Here is a 22,725-nt window from a genome sequence, read left to right on the forward strand (position 1 = left end):
TGTTCATGACACTATTGGTGGTGGCGTCACTCTGTTCCATAACCCTATTGGTGGCGGCGTCACTCTGTTCCATAACACTACTGGTGGCGGCGTCACTCTGTTCCATAACACTATTGGTGACGGCGTCACTCTGTTCATGACACTATTGGTCGCGGCGTCACTCTGTTCATGACACTATTGGTGGCGGCGTCACTCTGTTCCATAACACTATTGGTGGCGGCGACATTCTGTTTCATAACACTATTGGTGGCGGCGTCACTCTGTTCCATTAAACTATAGGCGGCGGTGTCAGTCTGTTCCATAACACTATTGGTGGCGGCGACATTCTGTTCCATACACTTCTGGTGGCGGCGTCACTCTGTTCCATAACACAGTTGGTGGCGGCTTCACTCTGTTCATGGCACTACTGGTGGCAGCGTCACTCTGAAATATCTGTAGGATATCACTTAAATATAAAACTGTTGACACTATAGTGATGACTGTTCTCACTAATGTTTGGCCGATGACTGGGAATTATCACCTCATCAGGTTAATTTATATGAAACAAATCACACGTGACCTAGTCTAGACCTCGCAATGTCATGTGTCGGCGGCCTCTTCTTATGTTAAAGTTGACACTAATGATGGCACGTCTCCTCCACTATTGCCACGCCATCAACGCTATTGTCGCATCCTTACATCTTCTGTCACGCCAACACTGGTGTCAATAGGAGATTGACGGTAGCATCAATGGTGCCAGGAAGAGAGACAGACACACCGCCGCAGCTGTTGTCACGACAAGAATGATGCCGCCATCACTGGCGTTATGAAGACTGTGACGCCGCTGAAGTCTATGAGAAAGCGAGGACACTGCCACTGTTCCAGTGAAGAGAGTAATGCCGCTATCTCCTGTGTCAATGATCGTGACTGCGCCAAAACTGGTGTCGTTAACACAGTAACCATGTCCCCGATGGTGTCTTTAAGAGCGTGACATCGTCACTATTTGTGTCATAAACAGAGATACGCCGCCACTAATAGTGCCATGAACAGTGTGACGCCGCCACCGCTGGTGTCACGAGTAGAGTGACGCTGCAATTAATTAAGTCACAAACAGAGTGACGCCGGCAGAGATAAGTGTCATGAAGAGAGTGAAGCTGTCACCAATAGTGTCATGAAGAGAGTGACGCCGCCACCAATAGTGTCATGAACAGGGTGACGCAGTCACCAATAGTGTCATGAACAGAGTGAAGCCGCCACATATAGTGTCATGAACAGAGTGACGCCGCCACCAATAGTGCCATGAACAGATTGACGCCGCCACCAATAGTGTCATGAACAGAGTGACACCGACACCAATAGTGCCATGAATAGAGTGACGCCGCCACAAATAGTGTCATGAACAGAGTGACACCGACACCAATAGTGTCATGAACAGAGTGACGCCGCCACCAATAGTGTCATGAACAGAGTGACACCGCCACAAATAGTGTTATGGAACAGAGTGACGCCGCCACCAATACTGTCATGAACAGAGTGACGCCGCCACCAATAGTGTCATGAACGGAGTGAAGCCGCCGCCAATAGTGTCAATAACAGAGTGACGCCGCCACCAACAGTGTTATGGAACAGAGTGACGCCACCACGAATAGTGTCACTCTGTTCATGACACTATTGGCGGTGGCGTCACTCTGTTCATGACACTATTGGTGGCGGCGTCAGTCTGTTCAATAACACTATTGGTGGCGGCGTCACTCTGTTCATGACACTATAAGCGGCGGCGTCACTCTGTTCCATAACACTACTGGTGAGGGCGTCACTTTGTTCATGACACTATTGGTGGCGGTGTCACTCTATTGTTGACACTATTGGTGGCGGTGTCCCTCTATTGTTGACACTATTGGTGACGGCGTCACTTTTTCATGACACTATTGGTGGCGGTGTCACTTTGTTTATGACACTATTGGTAGCGGAGTCACTCTGTTCATGACACTATTAGAGGCGGCGTCACTCTGTTCATGACACTATTGGTGGTTGTGTCACTCTGCTCCATAACACTATTGGTGGCGGCGTCACTCTGTTCCATAACACTATTGATGGCGGCGTCAATCTGTACATGACACCATTCGTGGTGGCGTCATGTGTTCCATAACACTATTGGCGGCGGCGTCACTCTATTCCATAACACTATAAGCGGCGGCGTCACTGTTCCATAACACTATTGGTGCCGAAGTCACTCTGTTCCATAACACTATTGGTGGCGGCGTCACTCTGTTCCATAACACTATTGATGGCGGCGTCAATCTGTACATGACACCATTCGTGGTGGCGTCATTGTGTTCCATAACACTATTGGCGGCGGCGTCACTCTGTTCATGACACTATTGGTGGCGGCGTCACTCTGTTCATGACACTATTGGTCGCGGCGTCACTCTGTTCATGACACTATTGGTGGCGGCGTCACTCTGATCCATAACACTATTGGTGACGGCGACATTCTGTTCCATAACACTATTAGTGGCGGCGTCACTCTGTTCCATAACACTATTGGTGGCGGCGACATTCTGTTCCATAACACTTCTGGTGGCAGCGTCACTCTGTTCCATAACACTGTTGGAGACGGCGTCACTCTGTTCCATAACACTATCGGCGGCGGCTTCACTCTGTTCTATAAGACTACTGGAGGCGGCGTCACTCTGTTCATGACACTATTGGTGGCGGCGTCACTCTGATCCATAACACTATTGGTGACGGCGACATTCTGTTCCATAACACTATTAGTGGCGGCGTCACTCTGTTCCATAACACTATTGGTGGCGGCGACATTCTGTTCCATAACACTTCTGGTGGCAGCGTCACTCTGTTCCATAACACTGTTGGAGACGGCGTCACTCTGTTCCATAACACTATCGGCGGCGGCTTCACTCTGTTCTATAAGACTACTGGAGGCGGCGTCACTCTGTTCTATAACACTATTGGAGGCGGCGTCACTCTGTTCCATAACCCTATTGGTGGCGGCGTCACTCTGTTCATGACACTATTGGTGGCGGCTTCACTCTGTTCTATAAGACTACTGGAGGCGGCGTCACTCTGTTCTATAACACTATTGGAGGCGGCGTCACTCTGTTCCATAACCCTATTGGTGGCGGCGTCACTCTGTTCATGACACTATTGGTGGCGGCGTCACTCTGTTCCATAATACTGTTGCTGGCGGCATCACTCTGTTCTATAACACTATTGGAGGCGGCATCACTCTGTTCCATAACACTATCGGCGGCGGCTTCACTCTGTTCTATAACACTATTGGAGGCGGCGTCACTCTGTTCTATAACACTATTGGAGGCGGCGTCACTCTGTTCCATAACACTATCGGCGGCGGCTTCACTCTGTTCCATAACACTATTGGAGGCGGCTTCACTCTGTTCCATAACCCTATTGGTGGCGGCATCACTCTGTTCATGACACTACTGGAGGCGGCGTCACTCTGTTCCATAACACTATTGGTGGCGGCGTCACTCTGTTCCATAACACTACTGGTGGCGGCGTCACTCTGTTCATGACACTATTAGTGGTGGTGTCACTCTGTTCATGACACTATTGGTGGCGGCGTCACTCTGTTCCATAACACTATTGGTGGCAGCGTCACTCGGTTCATGACACTATTGATGGCGGCGTTACTCTGTTCATGACACTACTGGTGGCGGCGTCACTCTGTTCCATAACACTACTGGTGGCGGCGTCACTCTGTTCCATATCACTATTGGTGGCGGCGTCACTCTGTTCATGACACTATTAGTGGTGGTGTCACTCTGTTCATGACACTATTGGTGGCGGCGTCACTCTGTTCCATAACACTATGGGTGGCGGCGTCACTCTGTTCCATAAAACTATAGGCGGCGGTGTCACTCTGTTCCATAACACTATTGGTGGCGGCGTCACTCTGTTCCATAAAACTATAGGCGGCGGTGTCACTCTGTTCCATAACCCTATTGGTGGCGGCGTCACTCTGTTCATGACACTATTGGTGGCGGCGTCACTCTGTTCCATAACACTACTGGTGGCGGCGTCACTCTGTTCCATAACACTATTGGTGGCGGCGTCACTCTGTTCATGACACTATTAGTGGTGGTGTCACTCTGTTCATGACACTATTGGTGGCGGCGTCACTCTGTTCCATAACACTATTGGTGGCAGCGTCATTCTGTTCATGACACTATTGATGGCGGCGTTACTCTGTTCATGACACTATTGGTGGCAGCGTAACTCTGTTCCATAACACTATGGGTGGCGGTGTCACTCTGTTCCATAACACTGTTGTTGGCGGCTTCACTCTTGTTCCATAACACTATTGGCGCTGGTGTCACTCTATTGATGACACTATTGGTGGCGGCGTCACTCTGTTCCATAACACTATTGGTGGCAGCGTCACTCTGTTCATGACACTATTGGTGGTGGCGTCACTCTGTTCCATAACACTATTGGTGGTGGTGTCACTCTGCTCATGACACTATTGGTGGTGGCGTCACTCTGTTCCATAACACTATTGGTGGCGGCGTCACTCTGTTCATGGCACTATTGGTGGCCGCGTCACTCTGTTCCATAACACTATTGGTGGTGGCGTCACTCTGTTCCATAACACTATTGGTGGCGGCGACATTCTGTTCATGACACTATTGACGGCGGCGTTACTCTGTTCCATAACACTATTGGCGGCGGCGTCACTCTGTTCCATCACAATATTGGCGGCGGCGTCACTCTGTTCCATAACACTATTATCGGTGGCGTCACTCTGTTCGATAACACTATTGGTGGCGGCGTCACTTTGTTCATGACACTAATGGTGGCGGCGTCACTCTGATCCATAACACTATTGGTGGCAGCGTCAATCTGTTCCATAACACTATTGGTGGCGGCGTCACTCTGTTCCATAACACTATTGGTGGCGGCATCACTCTGTTCATGACACTATTAGTGGTGGTGTCACTCTGTTCATGACAGTATTGGTGGCGGCGTCACTCTGTTCCATAACACTATTGGTGGCAGCGTCACTCTGTTCCATAACACTATTGGTGGCAGCGTAACTCTGTTCCATAACACTATGGGTGGCGGCGTCACTCTGTTCCATAACACTATTGGTGGCAGCGTCACTCTGTTCATGACACTATTGGTGGTGGCGTCACTCTGTTCCATAACACTATTGATAGTGGTGTCACACTGTTCATGACACTATTGTTGGTGGCGTCACTCTGTTTCATAACACTATTGGTGGCGGCGTCACTCTGTTCATGGCACTATTGGTGGCCGCGTCACTCTGTTCCATAACACTATTGGCGGCGGCGTCACTTTGTTCCATAACACTATTGGTGGCGGCGTCACTCTGTTCCATAACACTATTGGTGGTGACGTCACTCTGTTCCATAACACTATTGGTGGCGGCGACATTCTGTTCATGACACTATTGACGGCGGCGTTACTCTGTTCCATAACACTATTGGCGGCGGCGTCACTCTGTTCCATCACAATATTGGCGGCGGCGTCACTCTGTTCCATAACACTATTGGCGGCGGCGTCACTCTGTTCCATAACGTTCCATAACTCTGTTTCATAACACTATTGGTGGCGGCGTCACTCTGTTCATGGCACTATTGGTGGCCGCGTCACTCTGTTCCATAACACTATTGGCGGCGGCGTCACTTTGTTCCATAACACTATTGGTGGCGGCGTCACTCTGTTCCATAACACTATTGGTGGTGACGTCACTCTGTTCCATAACACTATTGGTGGCGGCGACATTCTGTTCATGACACTATTGACGGCGGCGTTACTCTGTTCCATAACACTATTGGCGGCGGCGTCACTCTGTTCCATCACAATATTGGCGGCGGCGTCACTCTGTTCCATAACACTATTAGCGGCGGCGTCACTCTGTTCCATAACACTATTGGTGGCGGCGTCACTTTGTTCATGACACTAATGGTGGCGGCGTCACTCTGATCCATAACACTATTGGTGGCAGCGTCAATCTGTTCCATCACAATATTGGCGGCGGCGTCACTCTGTTCCATAACGCTATTGGCCGCGGCGTCACTCTGTTCCATAACACTATTGGCGGCGGCGTCACTCTGTTCCATAACACTATTGGTGGCGGCGTCACTCTGTTCATGACACTATTGGTGGCGGCGTCACTCGGTTCATGACACTATTGGTGGCAGCGTCACTCTGTTCATGACACTATTGGTGGCGGCGTCACTCTGTTCCATAACACTTTTGGTGACGGCGTCACTCTGTTCCATAATACTGTTGCTGGCGGCATCACTCTGTTCTATAACACTATTGGAGGCGGCGTTACTCTGTTCCATAACACTATCGGCGGCGGCTTCACTCTGTTCTATAACACTATTGGAGGCGGCGTCACTCTGTTCTATAACACTATTGGAGGCGGCGTCGCTCTGTTCCATAACACTATCGGCGGCGGCTTCACTCTGTTCCATAACACTATTGGTGGCGGCTTCACTCTGTTCCATAACACTATTTGAGGCGGCGTCACTCTGTTCTATAACACTATTGGAGGCGGCGTCACTCTGTTCCATAACCCTATTGGTGGCGGCGTCACTCTGTTCCATAACACTACTGGTGGCGGCGTCACTCTGTTCCATAACACTATTGGTGGCGGCGTCACTCTGTTCATGACACTATTGGTCGCGGCGTCACTCTGTTCATGACACTATTGGTGGCGGCGTCACTCTGTTCCATAACACTATTGGTGGCGGCGACATTCTGTTCCATAACACTATTGGTGGCGGCGTCACTCTGTTCCATAAAACTATAGGCGGCGGTGTCACTCTGTTCCATAACACTATCGGCGGCGGCTTCACTCTGTTCTATAACACTATTGGAGGCGGCGTCACTCTGTTCTATAACACTATTGGAGGCGGCGTCGCTCTGTTCCATAACACTATCGGCGGCGGCTTCACTCTGTTCCATAACACTATTGGAGGCGGCTTCACTCTGTTCCATAACACTATTTGAGGCGGCGTCACTCTGTTCTATAACACTATTGGAGGCGGCGTCACTCTGTTCCATAACCCTATTGGTGGCGGCGTCACTCTGTTCCATCCTTCTAGAAAACCTTCTAGATAACATGACGCATGAACGGAAAACATCATTCATTGAAAGCCTACCAGCCATCCAGAAGGAGTGGGAAAGGAACAACAATTCTAATATACAAGGGGCGGAGGCTATAGTCAGGGATGAAACTGAGGCTGAAACTCAGGAAGTTGTAAACTCTGACTCAGTAGGCCAGGATGTAGATGACATTAAACTAGAAAGTGTACCTGACAGCTCGATAGGTACAGACACCACGACGGTTCTCGATAGAGCAATTCAGAACAGAAGGACAGACTTATGCAAATTTTATGCAAAGGGCATATGCAGACATAGATATGCTGGTAATAAGAAAGGATTAGAATGCAGTTACCAACATCCCAAAAAATGTTTAAATATGCTTAGGAAAGGTGAGTGTCGATTTGGATCAATATGTAGGTTTTTCCATCCTGACATGTGCCAAACCTCACTGGAGGACAGAAAATGCTATGACCTTAGCTGCCCACACTTTCACGTGAAAGGCACGGAACGCTACATAAAGAGTGGCAAGCAGGATAATGAATTTGGAGGAAACTCTATAAATTTTTTATACCAGACCGGCAGAGAATTCAAAAGGAGCAGCATGGAGAGTGTATGGAACTGGATGCCAGATCCACTGGCATTCCAGAATTACAGATACAATTACCCACCGAAAGGGAACTACAACTACGACAGAAAACTGCCCTACAACAATCAGTACTGGTCAGAACAAACTCATTATGTCCACGATTAATGGACGTGCCGAAAAAGTCTCCCATTCAAACTATCACTAATAGAGTAACCTCATTCATCTTTGCCAACATACAAGGACTGAAAACAAGAACAAACAACAAAGTACAGTTCATAAATGGCCTCCTCACGGAGTCAAATGCAGTATTTGGAGCTTTCACAGAAACCCATGCAGGGGAATTGTTGGACAGAGAGATCTGGATTCCAGGATTTAACCTATACAGGTGTGATAGGAAAATTAGGTCACATGGAGGAGTGGGTCTGTATATTAGGGAAGACCTTGTATGCTCGGAGCTCCTAAACGTTACAAATGAGGTGGTAGAGGTACTGGGAGTAAAAATAGAGAAAATAAATTTAGTGATTATACTAATATACAAACCGCCAGATGCAACGGCTGAGGAATTCACAGAACAGATAAGCAAAATAGAGAATAGCCTTGATAATTTGGAGAACCCGATACCTGATATTATTTTCCTAGGTGACTTCAACTTGCCTAGTCTCAGGTGGAAAATAGCAAACAATAATATTATACCAGGAAATCTATCAGGACCTAACCAACCACAGATTAGAGAACTACTTGGATTCTGTGACAAATTTTCACTCAATCAGCAGATATCGGAGCCAACGAGAAATGAAAATATTCTAGATCTGGTCTTTACGAACAATGAAGACATTATCAGAGACATTACGATATCAGATACCACATACTCAGATCACAAACTCATTGAAGTGCAAACGACCATCAATACTCAGAATAGACCTAAAACGTTGATAAAGCGAGAGGGGCTATTCAGTAAATTCAATTTTAATAATAAAAGGATAGACTGGGAGATAATAAACAGGGAACTTACAAACATTCCATGGGGAACTGTTCTAAATAATACAAGTCCTACAGAAGGAATAGAAAAACTTACTTCAGAAGCGTATCAAGTCTGTCTGAAACATGTTCCTTTGAGGAAAGCCAGAAAGAGATCTAACGTAGAAAGAGAACGCAGACGACACTATAAACGCAGGAAAAAAATAACGGAACTGCTTATGCAGACACGAATTTCCCGTCAAAGAAGGAATAATTTAAATAGGGAGATTGAAGAAATCGAGCGGAAATTGAAACACTCATATGAAACTGAAGAAAGGCAGTTAGAACAGAAAGCAATTCAGGAAATAAAGAAAAATCCAAAATATTTCTTCTCATATGCGAAATCAAAAGCAAAAACCACTGCCAGTATTGGACCTATTCGTACAAGTGAAGGTTCATACACGGAGGATGACAAAGAAATTAGTGAAATCCTAAAAAAGCAGTATGAGGACATGTTTAGCACTCCAATAAACAACATGAAGGTGGAAGATCCAGACATTTTCTTTATGCGGGATATTCAAACCCCGGTAAATATAACTGATATAAACACGAGCGCACTAAATTTTGAAAAAGAAATTGAAAACATGCCCATGCACTCGGCCCCAGGTCCAGACTCATGGAATTCAATATTTATAAAGAAATGCAAAGTGCCGGTAGCACAGGCACTCAGTATAGTGTGGAGGAAGAGCTTGGACACGGGGGAGATACCAGATGCACTTAAAGTAGCAGACATAGCCCCTCTACACAAGGGAGGGAGCAAAGCATTGGCAAAAAATTATAGACCAGTTGCACTAACATCGCACATCATAAAAGTATTTGAGAGAGTGATTAGGAGTCAGGTCACCAATTTCATGGAGACCAATGACCTTCATAACCCAGGCCAACATGGATTTCGAGCGGGAAGATCGTGCCTCTCACAGCTACTTGAGCACTACGACAAAGTCACTGAGGCATTAGAAGAGAAACAGAATGCTGATGTGATATACACGGACTTCGCAAAGGCCTTCGATAAATGTGACCATGGCGTGATAGCACACAAAATGAAGTCAATGGGAATAACCGGTAAAGTAGGACGCTGGATACTCAGTTTTCTGTCAAACAGGACTCAGCGAGTAACTGTCAACCATATAAAATCTAGTCCAAGTGCAGTGAAAAGCTCTGTACCTCAGGGTACAATCCTTGCACCACTGCTTTTCCTTATTCTCATATCAGATATAGACAAAAATACAAGTCACAGCTTCGTATCATCCTTTGCAGATGACACAAAAATCAGTATGAAAATTACCTCGGCTGAGGACATTGAAAAACTTCAAGCTGATATTAATAAAGTTTTCGACTGGGCATCAGAAAATAACATGATGTTTAACAGTGATAAATTCCAGGTACTCAGGTACGGTAAAAATGAGGACCTTAAACATAATACAGAGTACAAAACACAATCAAATGTACCCATAGTAGGAAAACAGCATGTAAAGGATTTGGGAATAATAATGTCGGACGACCTAACGTTTAAGGAGCATAACCAAGCAAATATTGCGACAGCCAGAAAAATGATAGGATGGATTACGAGAACTTTCAAATCCAGGGATCCCATCACAATGGTTGTACTCTTCAAGGCACTTGTGTTGTCCCGTCTTGAGTACTGCTCAGTACTCACTTCCCCCTTCAAAGCAGGAGAGATTGCTGAAATAGAGGGAATACAGAGAACATATACGGCACGCATAGACGCAATAAAGCACCTAAATTATTGGGATCGTCTCAAAGCCCTCCAAATGTACTCACTAGAAAGAAGACGAGAGAGATATCAAATAATATATACCTGGAAGATACTGGAGGGCCAAGTACCAAATCTACAAAGTAAAACAACAACGTACTGGAGTGAACGACATGGAAGAAAATGTAGAATAGAACCAATGAAGAGCAGAGGTGCCATAGGCACAATCAGAGAACACTGTATAAACATCAGAGGTCCGCGGTTGTTCAACGTCCTCCCAGCAAGCATAAGAAATATTGCCGGAACAACCGTGGACATTTTCAAGAGGAAACTAGATTTATTCCTCCAAGGAGTGCCGGACCAACCGGGCTGTGGTGGGTATGTGGGCCTGCGGGCCGCTCCAAGTAACAGCCTGGTGGACCAAACTCTCACAAGTCAAGCCTGGCCTCGGGCCGGGCTTGGGGAGTAGAAGAACTCCCAGAACCCCATCAACCAGGTATCATAACACTACTGGTGGCGGCGTCACTCTGTTCCATAACACTATTGGTGGCGGCGTCACTCTGTTCATGACACTATTGGTCGCGGCGTCACTCTGTTCATGACACTATTGGTGGCGGCGTCACTCTGTTCCATAACACTATTGGTGGCGGCGACATTCTGTTCCACAACACTATTGGTGGCGGCGTCACTCTGTTCCATAAAACTATAGGCGGCGGTGTCATTCTGTTCCATAACACTATTGGTGGCGGCGACATTCTGTTCCATACACTTCTGGTGGCGGCGTCACTCTGTTCCATAACACTGCTGGTGGCGGCGTCACTCTGTTCCATAACACTTTTGGTGACGGCGTCACTCTGTTCCATAATACTGTTGCTGGCGGCATCACTCTGTTCTATAACACTATTGGAGGCGGCGTCACTCTGTTCCATAACACTATCGGCGGCGGCTTCACTCTGTTCCATAACACTATTAGAGGGGGCTTCACTCTGTTCCATAACACTATTGGAGGCGGCGTCACTCTGTTCTATAACACTATTGGAGGCGGCGTCACTCTGTTCCATAACCCTATTGGTGGCGGAGTCACTCTCTTCCATAACCCTACTGGTGGCGGCGTCACTCTGTTCATGACACTACTGGTGGCGGCGTCACTCTGTTCCATAACACTACTGGTGGCGGCGTCACTCTGTTCCATAACACTATTGGTGGCGGCGTCACTCTGTTCATGACACAATTAGTGGTGGTGTCACTCTGTTCATGACACTATTGGTGGCAGCGTCACTCTGTTCATGACACTATTGATGGCGGTGTTACTCTGTTCATGACACTATTGGTGGCAGCGTAACTCTGTTCCATAACACTATGGGTGGCGGCGTCACTCTGTTCCATAACACTGTTGTTGGCGGCTTCACTCTGTTCCATAACACTATTGGCGCTGGTGTCACTCTATTGATGACACTATTGGTGGCGGCGTCACTCTGTTACATAACACTATTGGTGGCAGCGTCACTCTGTTCATGACACTATTGGTGGTGGCGTCACTCTGTTCCATAACACTATTAATGGCGGCGTCACTCTGTTCATGGCACTATTGGTGGCCGCCTCACTCTGTTCCATAACACTATTGGCGGCGGCGTCACTTTGTTCCATAACACTAATGGTGGCGGTGTCACTCTGTTCTATAACACTATTGGTGGCGGCGACATTCTGTTCATGACACTATTGGCGGCGGCGTCACTCTGTTCCATCACAATATTGGCGGCGGCGTCACTCTGTTCCATAACTCTATTAGCGGCGGCGTCACTCTGTTCCATAACACTATTGGTGGCGGTGTCACTTTGTTCATGACACTAATGGTGGCGGCGTCACTCTGATCCATAACACTATTGGTGGCAGCGTCAATCTGTTCTATAACACTATTGGTGGCGGCGTCACTCTGTTCCATAACGCTATTGGCCGCGGCGTCACTCTGTTCCATAACACTATTGGCGGCGGCGTCACTCTGTTCCATAACACTATTGGTGGCGGCGTCACTCTGTTCCATAAAACTATAGGCGGCGGTGTCACTCTGTTCCATAACACTATTGGTGGCGGCGACATTCTGTTCCATAACACTATTGGTGGCGGCGTCACTCTGTTCATGACACTATTAGTGGTGGTGTCACTCTGTTCATGACACTATTGGTGGCGGCGTCACTCTGTTCCATAACACTATTGGTGGCAGCGTCACTCTGTTCATGACACTATTGATGGCGGCGTTACTCTGTTCATGACACTATTGGTGGCAGCGTAACTCTGTTCCATAACACTATGGGTGGCGGCGTCACTCTGTTCCATAACACTGTTGTTGGCGGCTTCACTCTGTTCCATAACACTATTGGCGCTGGTGTCACTCTATTGATGACACTATTGGTGGCGGCGTCACTCTGTTCCATAACACTATTGGTGGTAGCGTCACTCTGTTCAAGACACTATTGGTGGTGGCGTCACTCTGTTCCATAACACTATTGGTGGTGGTGTCACTCTGTTCATGACACTATTGGTGGTGGCGTCACTCTGTTCCATAACACTATTGTTGGCGGCGTCACTCTGTTCATGGCACTATTGGTGGCCGCGTCACTCCGTTCCATAACACTATTGGCGGCGGCGTCACTTTGTTCCATAACACTATTGGTGGCGGCGTCACTCTGTTCCATAAAACTATAGGCGGCGGTGTCACTCTGTTCCATAACACTATTGGTGGCGGCGTCACTCTGTTCCATAAAACTATAGTCGGCGGTGTCACTCTGTTCCATAACACTATTTGAGGCGGCGTCACTTTGTTCTATAACACTATTGGAGGCGGCGTCACTCTGTTCCATAACCCTATTGGTGGCGGCGTCACTCTGTTCATGACACTACTGGTGGCGGCGTCACTCTGTTCATGACACTACTGGTGGCGGCGTCACTCTGTTCCATAACACTATTGGTGGCGGCGTCACTCTGTTCCATAACACTATGGGTGGCGGCGTCACTCTGTTCCATAACACTGTTGTTGGCGGCTTCACTCTGTTCCATAACACTATTGGCGCTGGTGTCACTCTATTGACGACACTATTGGTGGCGGCGTCACTCTGTTCCATGACACTATTGGTGGCAGCGTCACTCTGTTCATGACACTATTGGTGGTGGCGTCACTCTGTTCCATAACACTATTGGTGGTGGTGTCACTCTGTTCATGACACTATTGGTGGTGGCGTCACTCTGTTCCATAACCCTATTGGTGGCGGCGTCACTCTGTTCCATAACACTACTGGTGGCGGCGTCACTCTGTTCCATAACACTATTGGTGACGGCGTCACTCTGTTCATGACACTATTGGTCGCGGCGTCACTCTGTTCATGACACTATTGGTGGCGGCGTCACTCTGTTCCATAACACTATTGGTGGCGGCGACATTCTGTTTCATAACACTATTGGTGGCGGCGTCACTCTGTTCCATAAAACTATAGGCGGCGGTGTCAGTCTGTTCCATAACACTATTGGTGGCGGCGACATTCTGTTCCATACACTTCTGGTGGCGGCGTCACTCTGTTCCATAACACAGTTGGTGGCGGCTTCACTCTGTTCATGGCACTACTGGTGGCAGCGTCACTCTGTTCATGACACTATTGGTGGCGGCGTCACTCTGTTCCATAACACTTTTGGTGACGGCGTCACTCTGTTCCATAATACTGTTGCTGGCGGCATCACTCTGTTCTATAACACTATTGGAGGCGGCGTCACTCTGTTCCATAACACTATCGGCGGCATCTTCACTCTGTTCTATAACAATATTGGAGGCGGCGTCACTCTGTTCTATAACACTATTGGAGGCGGCGTCAATCTGTTCCATAACACTATCGGCGGCGGCTTCACTCTGTTCCATAACACTATTGGAGGCGGCTTCACTCTGTTCCATAACACTATTGGAGGCGGCGTCACTCTGTTCTATAACACTATTGGAGGCGGCGTCACTCTGTTCCATAACCCTACTGGTGGCGGCGTCACTCTGTTCATGACACTACTGGTGGCGGGGTCACTCTGTTCCATAACACTACTGGTGGCGGCGTCACTCTGTTTCCATAACACTATTGGTGGCGGCGTCACTCTGTTCATGACACTATTAGTGGTGGTGTCACTCTGTTCATGACACTATTGGTGGCGGCGTCACTCTGTTCCATAACACTATTGGTGGCAGCGTCACTCTGTTCATGACACTATTGATGGCGGCGTTACTCTGTTCATGACACAATTGGTGGCAGGGTAACTCTGTTCCATAACACTATGGGTTGCGGCGTCACTCTGTTCCATAACACTGTTGTTGGCGGCTTCACTCTGTTCCATAACACTATTGGCGCTGGTGTCACTCTATTGATGACACTATTGGTGGCGGCGTCACTCTGTTACATAACACTATTGGTGGCAGCGTCACTCTGTTCATGACACTATTGGTGGTGGCGTCACTCTGTTCCATAACACTATTAATGGTGGCGTCACTCTGTTCATGGCACTATTGGTGGCCGCGTCACTCTGTTCCATAACACTATTGGCGGCGGCGTCACTTTGTTCCAAAACACTATTGGTGGCGGTGTCACTCTGTCCCATAACACTATTGGTGGCGGCGACATTCTGTTCATGACACTATTGACAGCGGCGTTACTCTGTTCCATAACACTATTGTCGGCGGCGTCACTCTGTTCCATCACAATATTGGCGGCGGCGTCACTCTGTTCCATAACTCTATTAGCGGCGGCGTCACTCTGTTCCATAACACTATTGGTGGCGGAGTCACTTTGTTCATGACACTAATGGTGGCGGCGTCACTCTGATCCATAACACTATTGGTGGCAGCGTCAATCTGTTCTATAACACTATTTGTGGCGGCGTCACTCTGTTCCATAACGCTATTGGCCGCGGCGTCACTCTGTTCCATAACACTATTGGCGGCGGCGTCACTCTGTTCCATAACACTATTGGTGGCGGCGTCACTCTGTTCCATAAAACTATAGGCGGCGGTGTCACTCTGTTCCATAACACTATTGGTGGCGGCGACATTCTGTTTAATAACACTATTGGTGGCGGCGTCACTCTGTTCATGACACTATTAGTGGTGGTGTCACTCTGTTCATGACACTATTGGTGGCGGCGTCACTCTGTTCCATAACACTATTGGTGGCAGCGTCACTCTGTTCATGACACTATTGATGGCGGCGTTACTCTGTTCATGACACTATTGGTGGCAGCGTAACTCTGTTCCATAACACTATGGGTGGCGGCGTCACTCTGTTCCATAACACTGTTGTTTGCGGCTTCACTCTGTTCCATAACACTATTGGCGCTGGTGTCACTCTATTGATGACATTATTGGTAGCGGCGTCACTCTGTTCCATAACAATATTGGTGGTAGCGTCACTCTGTTCATGACACTATTGGTGGTGGCGTCACTCTGTTCCATAACACTATTGGTGGTGGTGTAACTCTGTTCATGACACTATTGGTTGTGGCGTCACTCTGTTCCATAACACTATTGGTGGCGGCGTCACTCTGTTCATGGCACTATTGGTGGCCGCGTCACTCTGTTCCATAACACTATTGGCGGCGGCGTCACTTTGTTCCATAACACTATTGGTGACGGCGTCACACTGTTCCATAACACTATTGGTGGTGGCGTCACTCTGTTCCATAACACTATTGGTGGCGGCGACATTCTGTTCATGACACTATTGACGGCGGCGTTAACCTGTTCCATAACACTATTGGCGGCGGCGTCACTCTGTTCCATCACAATATTGGCGGCGGCGTTACTCTGTTCCATAACACTATTAGCGGCGGCGTCACTCTGATCCATAACACTATTGGTAGCGGCGTCACTCTGTTCATGACACTACTGGTGGCGGCGTCACTCTGTTCCATAATACTATTGGTGTCGGCGTCACTCTGTTCCATAACACTACTGGTGGCGGCGTCACTCTGTTCCATAACACTATTGGTGGCGGCGTCACTCTGTTCCATAACACTATTGGTGGCGGGGTCACTCTGTTCCATAACACTATTGGTGGCGGCGTCACTCTGTTCATGACACTATTAGTGGCGGCGTCACTCTGTTCCATAACACTATTGGTGGCGGGGTCACTCTGTTCCATAACACTATTATTGGCGGCGTCACTCTGTTCCGTAACACTATTGGTGGCGGCGTCACTCTGTTCCATAACACTATTGGTGGTGACGTCACTCTGTTCCATAACACTATTGGTGGCCGCGCAATTCTCTTCATGACACTATTGGTGGCGGCGTCACTTTGTTCATGACACTATTGATGGCGGCGTCACTCTGTTCATGACGCTATTGGTGGCGGCGTCACTCTGTTCATGACGCTATTGGTGGCAGCGTCACTTTGTTCATGACACTATAGGTGGCGGCGTCACTTTGTTCATGATACCATTGGTGGCGGTGTCACTCTATTGATGACACTATTGGTGGCGGCGTCACTTTGTTCATGACACTATTGGAGGCGGCGTCACTTTGTTCATGACATTATTGGTTGCAGCGTCAGATTAGAAGAATTTCTAATCCTGGAACAGAGTGACGCCACCACTAATAGTGTCATGAACAGAGTGACGCCGCCACCAATAGTGTCATGAATAGAGTGACGCTGCAACCAATAATGTCATGAACAAAGTGACGCAAAGTTATGGAACAAAGTGACGCCGCCACCAATAGTGTTGTGGAACTGAGTGACGCCACCACGAATAGTGTCACTCTGTTCATGACACTATTGGCGGTGGCGTCACTCTGTTCATGACACTATTGGTGGTGGCGTCACTCTGTTCCATAACACTATTGGTAGCGGCGACAATCTGTTCATGACACTACTGGTGGCGGCGTCACTCTGTTCATGACACTATAAGCGGCGGCGTCACTCTGTTCCATAACACTACTGGTGAGGGCGTCACTTTGTTCATGACACTATTGGTGGCGGTGTCACTCTATTGTTGACACTATTGGTGACGGCGTCACTTTTTCATGACACTATTGGTGGCGGTGTCACTTTGTTTATGACACTATTGGTAGCGGCGTCACTCTGTTCATGACACTATTGGAGGCGGCGTCACTCTGTTCATGACACTATTGGTGATTGTGTCACTCTGTTCCATAACACTATTGGTGGCGCGTCAATCTGTACATAACACCATTCGTGTGGCGTCATTGTGTTCTATAACACTATTGGCGGCGGCGTCACTCTATTCCATAACACTATAAGCGGCGGCGTCACTGTTCCATAACACTATTGGTGCCGAAGTCACTCTGTTCCATAACACTATTGGTGGCGGCGTCACTCTGTTCCATAACACTATTGATGGCGGCGTCAATCTGTACATGACACCATTCGTGGTGGCGTCATTGTGTTCCATAACACTATTGGCGGCGGCGTCACTCTGTTCATGACACTATTGGTGGCGGCGTCACTCTGTACATGACACTATTGGTCGCGGCCTCACTCTGTTCATGACACTATTGGTGGCGGCGTCACTCTGTTCCATAACACTATTGGTGGCGGCGACATTCTTTTCCATAACACTATTGGTGGGGGCGTCACTCTGTTCCATAACACTATAGGCGGCGGTGTCACTCTGTTCCATAACACTACTGGTGGCGGCTAAATTCTGTTCCATACACTTCTGGTGGCGGCGTCACTCTGTTCCATAACACTGTTGGTGGCGGCGTCACTCTGTTCATGACACTATTGGTGGCAGCGTCACTCTGTTCATGACACTATTAGTGGCGGCGTCACTCTGTTCCATAACACTTTTGGTGACGGCGTCACTCTGTTCCATAATACTGTTGCTGGCGGCATCACTCTGTTCTATAACACTATTGGAGGCGGCGTCACTCTGTTCCATAACACTATCGGCGGCGGCTTCACTCTGTTCTATAACACTATTGGAGGCGGCGTCACTCTGTTCTATAACACTATTGGAGGCGGCGTCACTCTGTTCCATAACACTATCGGCGGCGGCTTCACTCTGTTCCATAAACACTATTGGAGGCGGCTTCACTCTGTTCATGACACTATTGATGGCGGCGTTACTCTGTTCATGACACTATTGGTGGCGGTGTCACTCTATTGTTGACACTATTGGTGACGGCGTCACTTTTTCATGACACTATTGGTGGCGGTGTCACTTTGTTTATGACACTATTGGTAGCGGCGTCACTCTGTTCATGACACTATTGGAGGCGGCGTCACTCTGTTCATGACACTATTGGTGATTGTGTCACTCTGTTCCATAACACTATTGGTGGCGCGTCAATCTGTACATAACACCATTCGTGGTGGCGTCATTGTGTTCTATAACACTATTGGCGGCGGCGTCACTCTATTCCATAACACTATAAGCGGCGGCGTCACTGTTCCATAACACTATTGGTGCCGAAGTCACTCTGTTCCATAACACTATTGGTGGCGGCGTCACTCTGTTCCATAACACTATTGATGGCGGCGTCAATCTGTACATGACACCATTCGTGGTGGCGTCATTGTGTTCCATAACACTATTGGCGGCGGCGTCACTCTGTTCATGACACTATTGGTGGCGGCGTCACTCTGTACATGACACTATTGGTCGCGGCCTCACTCTGTTCATGACACTATTGGTGGCGGCGTCACTCTGTTCCATAACACTATTGGTGGCGGCGACATTCTTTTCCATAACACTATTGGTGGGGGCGTCACTCTGTTCCATAACACTATAGGCGGCGGTGTCACTCTGTTCCATAAACACTACTGGTGGCGGCTAAATTCTGTTCCATACACTTCTGGTGGCGGCGTCACTCTGTTCCATAACACTGTTGGTGGCGGCGTCACTCTGTTCATGACACTATTGGTGGCAGCGTCACTCTGTTCAATGACACTATTAGTGGCGGCGTCACTCTGTTCCATAACACTTTTGGTGACGGCGTCACTCTGTTCCATAATACTGTTGCTGGCGGCATCACTCTGTTCTATAACACTATTGGAGGCGGCGTCACTCTGTTCCATAACACTATCGGCGGCGGCTTCACTCTGTTCTATAACACTATTGGAGGCGGCGTCACTCTGTTCTATAACACTATTGGAGGCGGCGTCACTCTGTTCCATAACACTATCGGCGGCGGCTTCACTCTGTTCCATAACACTATTGGAGGCGGCTTCACTCTGTTCATGACACTATTGATGGCGGCGTTACTCTGTTCATGACACTATTGGTGGCAGCGTAACTCTGTTCCATAACATTATGGGTGGCGTCGTCACTCTGTTCCATAACACTGTTGTTGGCGGCTTCACTCTGTTCCATAACACTATTGGCGCTGGTGTCACTTTATTGATGACACTATTGGTGGCGGCGTCACTCTGTTCCATAACACTATTGGTGGCAGCGTCATTCTGTTCATGACACTATTGGTGGTGGCGTCACTCTGTTCCATAACACTATTGGTGGCAGCGTCACTCTGTTCATGACACTATTGATGGCGGCGTTACTCTGTTCATGACACTATTGGTGGCAGCGTAACTCTGTTCCATAACACTATGGGTGGCGGCGTCACTCTGTTCCATAACACTGTTGTTTGCGGCTTCACTCTGTTCCATAACACTATTGGCGCTGGTGTCACTCTATTGATGACATTATTGGTAGCGGCGTCACTCTGTTCCATAACAATATTGGTGGTAGCGTCACTCTGTTCATGACACTATTGGTGGTGGCGTCACTCTGTTCCATAACACTATGGGTGGCGTCGTCACTCTGTTCCATAACACTGTTGTTGGCGGCTTCACTCTGTTCCATAACACTATTGGCGCTGGTGTCACTTTATTGATGACACTATTGGTGGCGGCGTCACTCTGTTCATGACACTATTAGTGGTGGTGTCACTCTGTTCATGACACTATTGGTGGCGGCGTCACTCTGTTTCCATAACACTATTGGTGGCAGCGTCACTCTGTTCATGACACTATTGATGGCGGCGTTACTCTGTTCATGACACTATTGGTGGCAGCGTAACTCTGTTCCATAACACTATGGGTGGCGGCGTCACTCTGTTCCATAACACTGTTGTTTGCGGCTTCACTCTGTTCCATAACACTATTGGCGCTGGTGTCACTCTATTGATGACATTATTGGTAGCGGCGTCACTCTGTTCCATAACAATATTGGTGGTAGCGTCACTCTGTTCATGACACTATTGGTGGTGGCGTCACTCTGTTCCATAACACTATTGGTGGTGGTGTAACTCTGTTCATGACACTATTGGTTGTGGCGTCACTCTGTTCCATAACACTATTGGTGGCGGCGTCACTCTGTTCATGGCACTATTGGTGGCCGCGTCACTCTGTTCCATAACACTATTGGCGGCGGCGTCACTTTGTTCCATAACACTATTGGTGACGGCGTCACACTGTTCCATAACACTATTGGTGGTGGCGTCACTCTGTTCCATAACACAATGGTGGCGGCGACATTCTGTTCATGACACTATTGACGGCGGCGTTACCCTGTTCCATAACACTATTGGCGGCGGCGTCACTCTGTTCCATCACAATATTGGCGGCGGCGTTACTCTGTTCCATAACACTATTAGCGGCGGCGTCACTCTGATCCATAACACTATTGGTAGCGGCGTCACTCTGTTCATGACACTACTGGTGGCGGCGTCACTCTGTTCCATAATACTATTGGTGTCGGCGTCACTCTGTTCCATAACACTACTGGTGGCGGCGTCACTCTGTTCCATACACTATTGGCGGCGTCACTCTGTTCCATAACACTATTGGTGGCGGGGTCACTCTGTTCCATAACACTATTGGTGGCGTCACTCTGTTCATGACACTATTAGTGGCGGCGTCACTCTGTTCCATAACACTATTGGTGGCGGGGTCACTCTGTTCCATAACACTATTATTGGCGGCGTCACTCTGTTCCGTAACACTATTGGTGGCGGCGTCACTCTGTTCCATAACACTATTGGTGGTGACGTCACTCTGTTCCATAACACTATTGGTGGCCGCGCAATTCTCTTCATGACACTATTGGTGGCGGCGTCACTTTGTTCATGACACTATTGATGGCGGCGTCACTCTGTTCATGACGCTATTGGTGGCGGCGTCACTCTGTTCATGACGCTATTGGTGGCAGCGTCACTTTGTTCATGACACTATAGGTGGCGGCGTCACTTTGTTCATGATACCATTGGTGGCGGTGTCACTCTATTGATGACACTATTGGTGGCGGCGTCACTTTGTTCATGACACTATTGGAGGCGGCGTCACTTTGTTCATGACATTATTGGTTGCAGCGTCAGATTAGAAGAATTTCTAATCCTGGAACAGAGTGACGCCACCACTAATAGTGTCATGAACAGAGTGACGCCGCCACAATAGTGTCATGAAGAGTGACGCTGCAACCAATAATGTCATGAACAAGTGACGCAAAGTTATGGAACAAAGTGACGCCGCCACCAATAGTGTTGTGGAACTGAGTGACGCCACCACGAATAGTGTCACTCTGTTCATGACACTATTGGCGGTGGCGTCACTCTGTTCATGACACTATTGGTGGTGGCGTCACTCTGTTCCATAACACTATTGGTAGCGGCGACAATCTGTTCATGACACTACTGGTGGCGGCGTCACTCTGTTCATGACACTATAAGCGGCGGCGTCACTCTGTTCCATAACACTACTGGTGAGGGCGTCACTTTGTTCATGACACTATTGGTGGCGGTGTCACTCTATTGTTGACACTATTGGTGACGGCGTCACTTTTTCATGACACTATTGGTGGCGGTGTCACTTTGTTTATGACACTATTGGTAGCGGCGTCACTCTGTTCATGACACTATTGGAGGCGGCGTCACTCTGTTCATGACACTATTGGTGATTGTGTCACTCTGTTCCATAACACTATTGGTGGCGCGTCAATCTGTACATAACACCATTCGTGGTGGCGTCATTGTGTTCTATAACACTATTGGCGGCGGCGTCACTCTATTCCATAACACTATAGCGGCGGCGTCACTGTTCCATAACACTATTGGTGCCGAAGTCACTCTGTTCCATAACACTATTGGTGGCGGCGTCACTCTGTTCCATAACACTATTGATGGCGGCGTCAATCTGTACATGACACCATTCGTGGTGGCGTCATTGTGTTCCATAACACTATTGGCGGCGGCGTCACTCTGTTCATGACACTATTGGTGGCGGCGTCACTCTGTACATGACACTATTGGTCGCGGCCTCACTCTGTTCATG

The 22,725-nt window shown here is 48.3% G+C and overlaps 1 protein-coding gene across 1 annotated transcript; it reads right to left on the reverse strand.

The window, feature by feature from the left end:
* Window positions 1–306: 306 nt before the first annotated feature.
* Window positions 307–12,525, reverse strand: LOC138361290 (uncharacterized). Its single transcript, XM_069320658.1, has 3 exons — window positions 12,298–12,525; window positions 11,186–11,371; window positions 307–432 (listed from the first exon to the last, which is right to left on the reverse strand). Exons 1-3 carry the CDS (start codon window positions 12,523–12,525, stop codon window positions 307–309), a joined length of 540 nt encoding a protein of 179 aa, XP_069176759.1.
* Between the last annotated feature and the right edge of the window lie 10,200 nt (window positions 12,526–22,725).

Source organism: Procambarus clarkii, unplaced genomic scaffold (assembly GCF_040958095.1).
Source record: "Procambarus clarkii isolate CNS0578487 unplaced genomic scaffold, FALCON_Pclarkii_2.0 HiC_scaffold_283, whole genome shotgun sequence".
NCBI classification, from domain to species: domain Eukaryota; kingdom Metazoa; phylum Arthropoda; class Malacostraca; order Decapoda; family Cambaridae; genus Procambarus; species Procambarus clarkii.

Coding starts and splice junctions, on each gene's coding strand:
- LOC138361290 (XM_069320658.1), bottom strand. CDS start 12,525: ATGGAACAGAATGTCGCCGCCACCAATAGTGTTATGGAACAGAGTGAC. Junction 11,372..12,297: donor TTGACGCTGCCACCAATAGT/GTTATGGATCAG, acceptor GTTATGGAACAG/AGTGAAGCCGCCGCCGATAG. Junction 433..11,185: donor GTGACGCCGCCACCAGAAGT/GTATGGAACAGA, acceptor GATATCCTACAG/ATATTTCAGAGTGACGCTGC.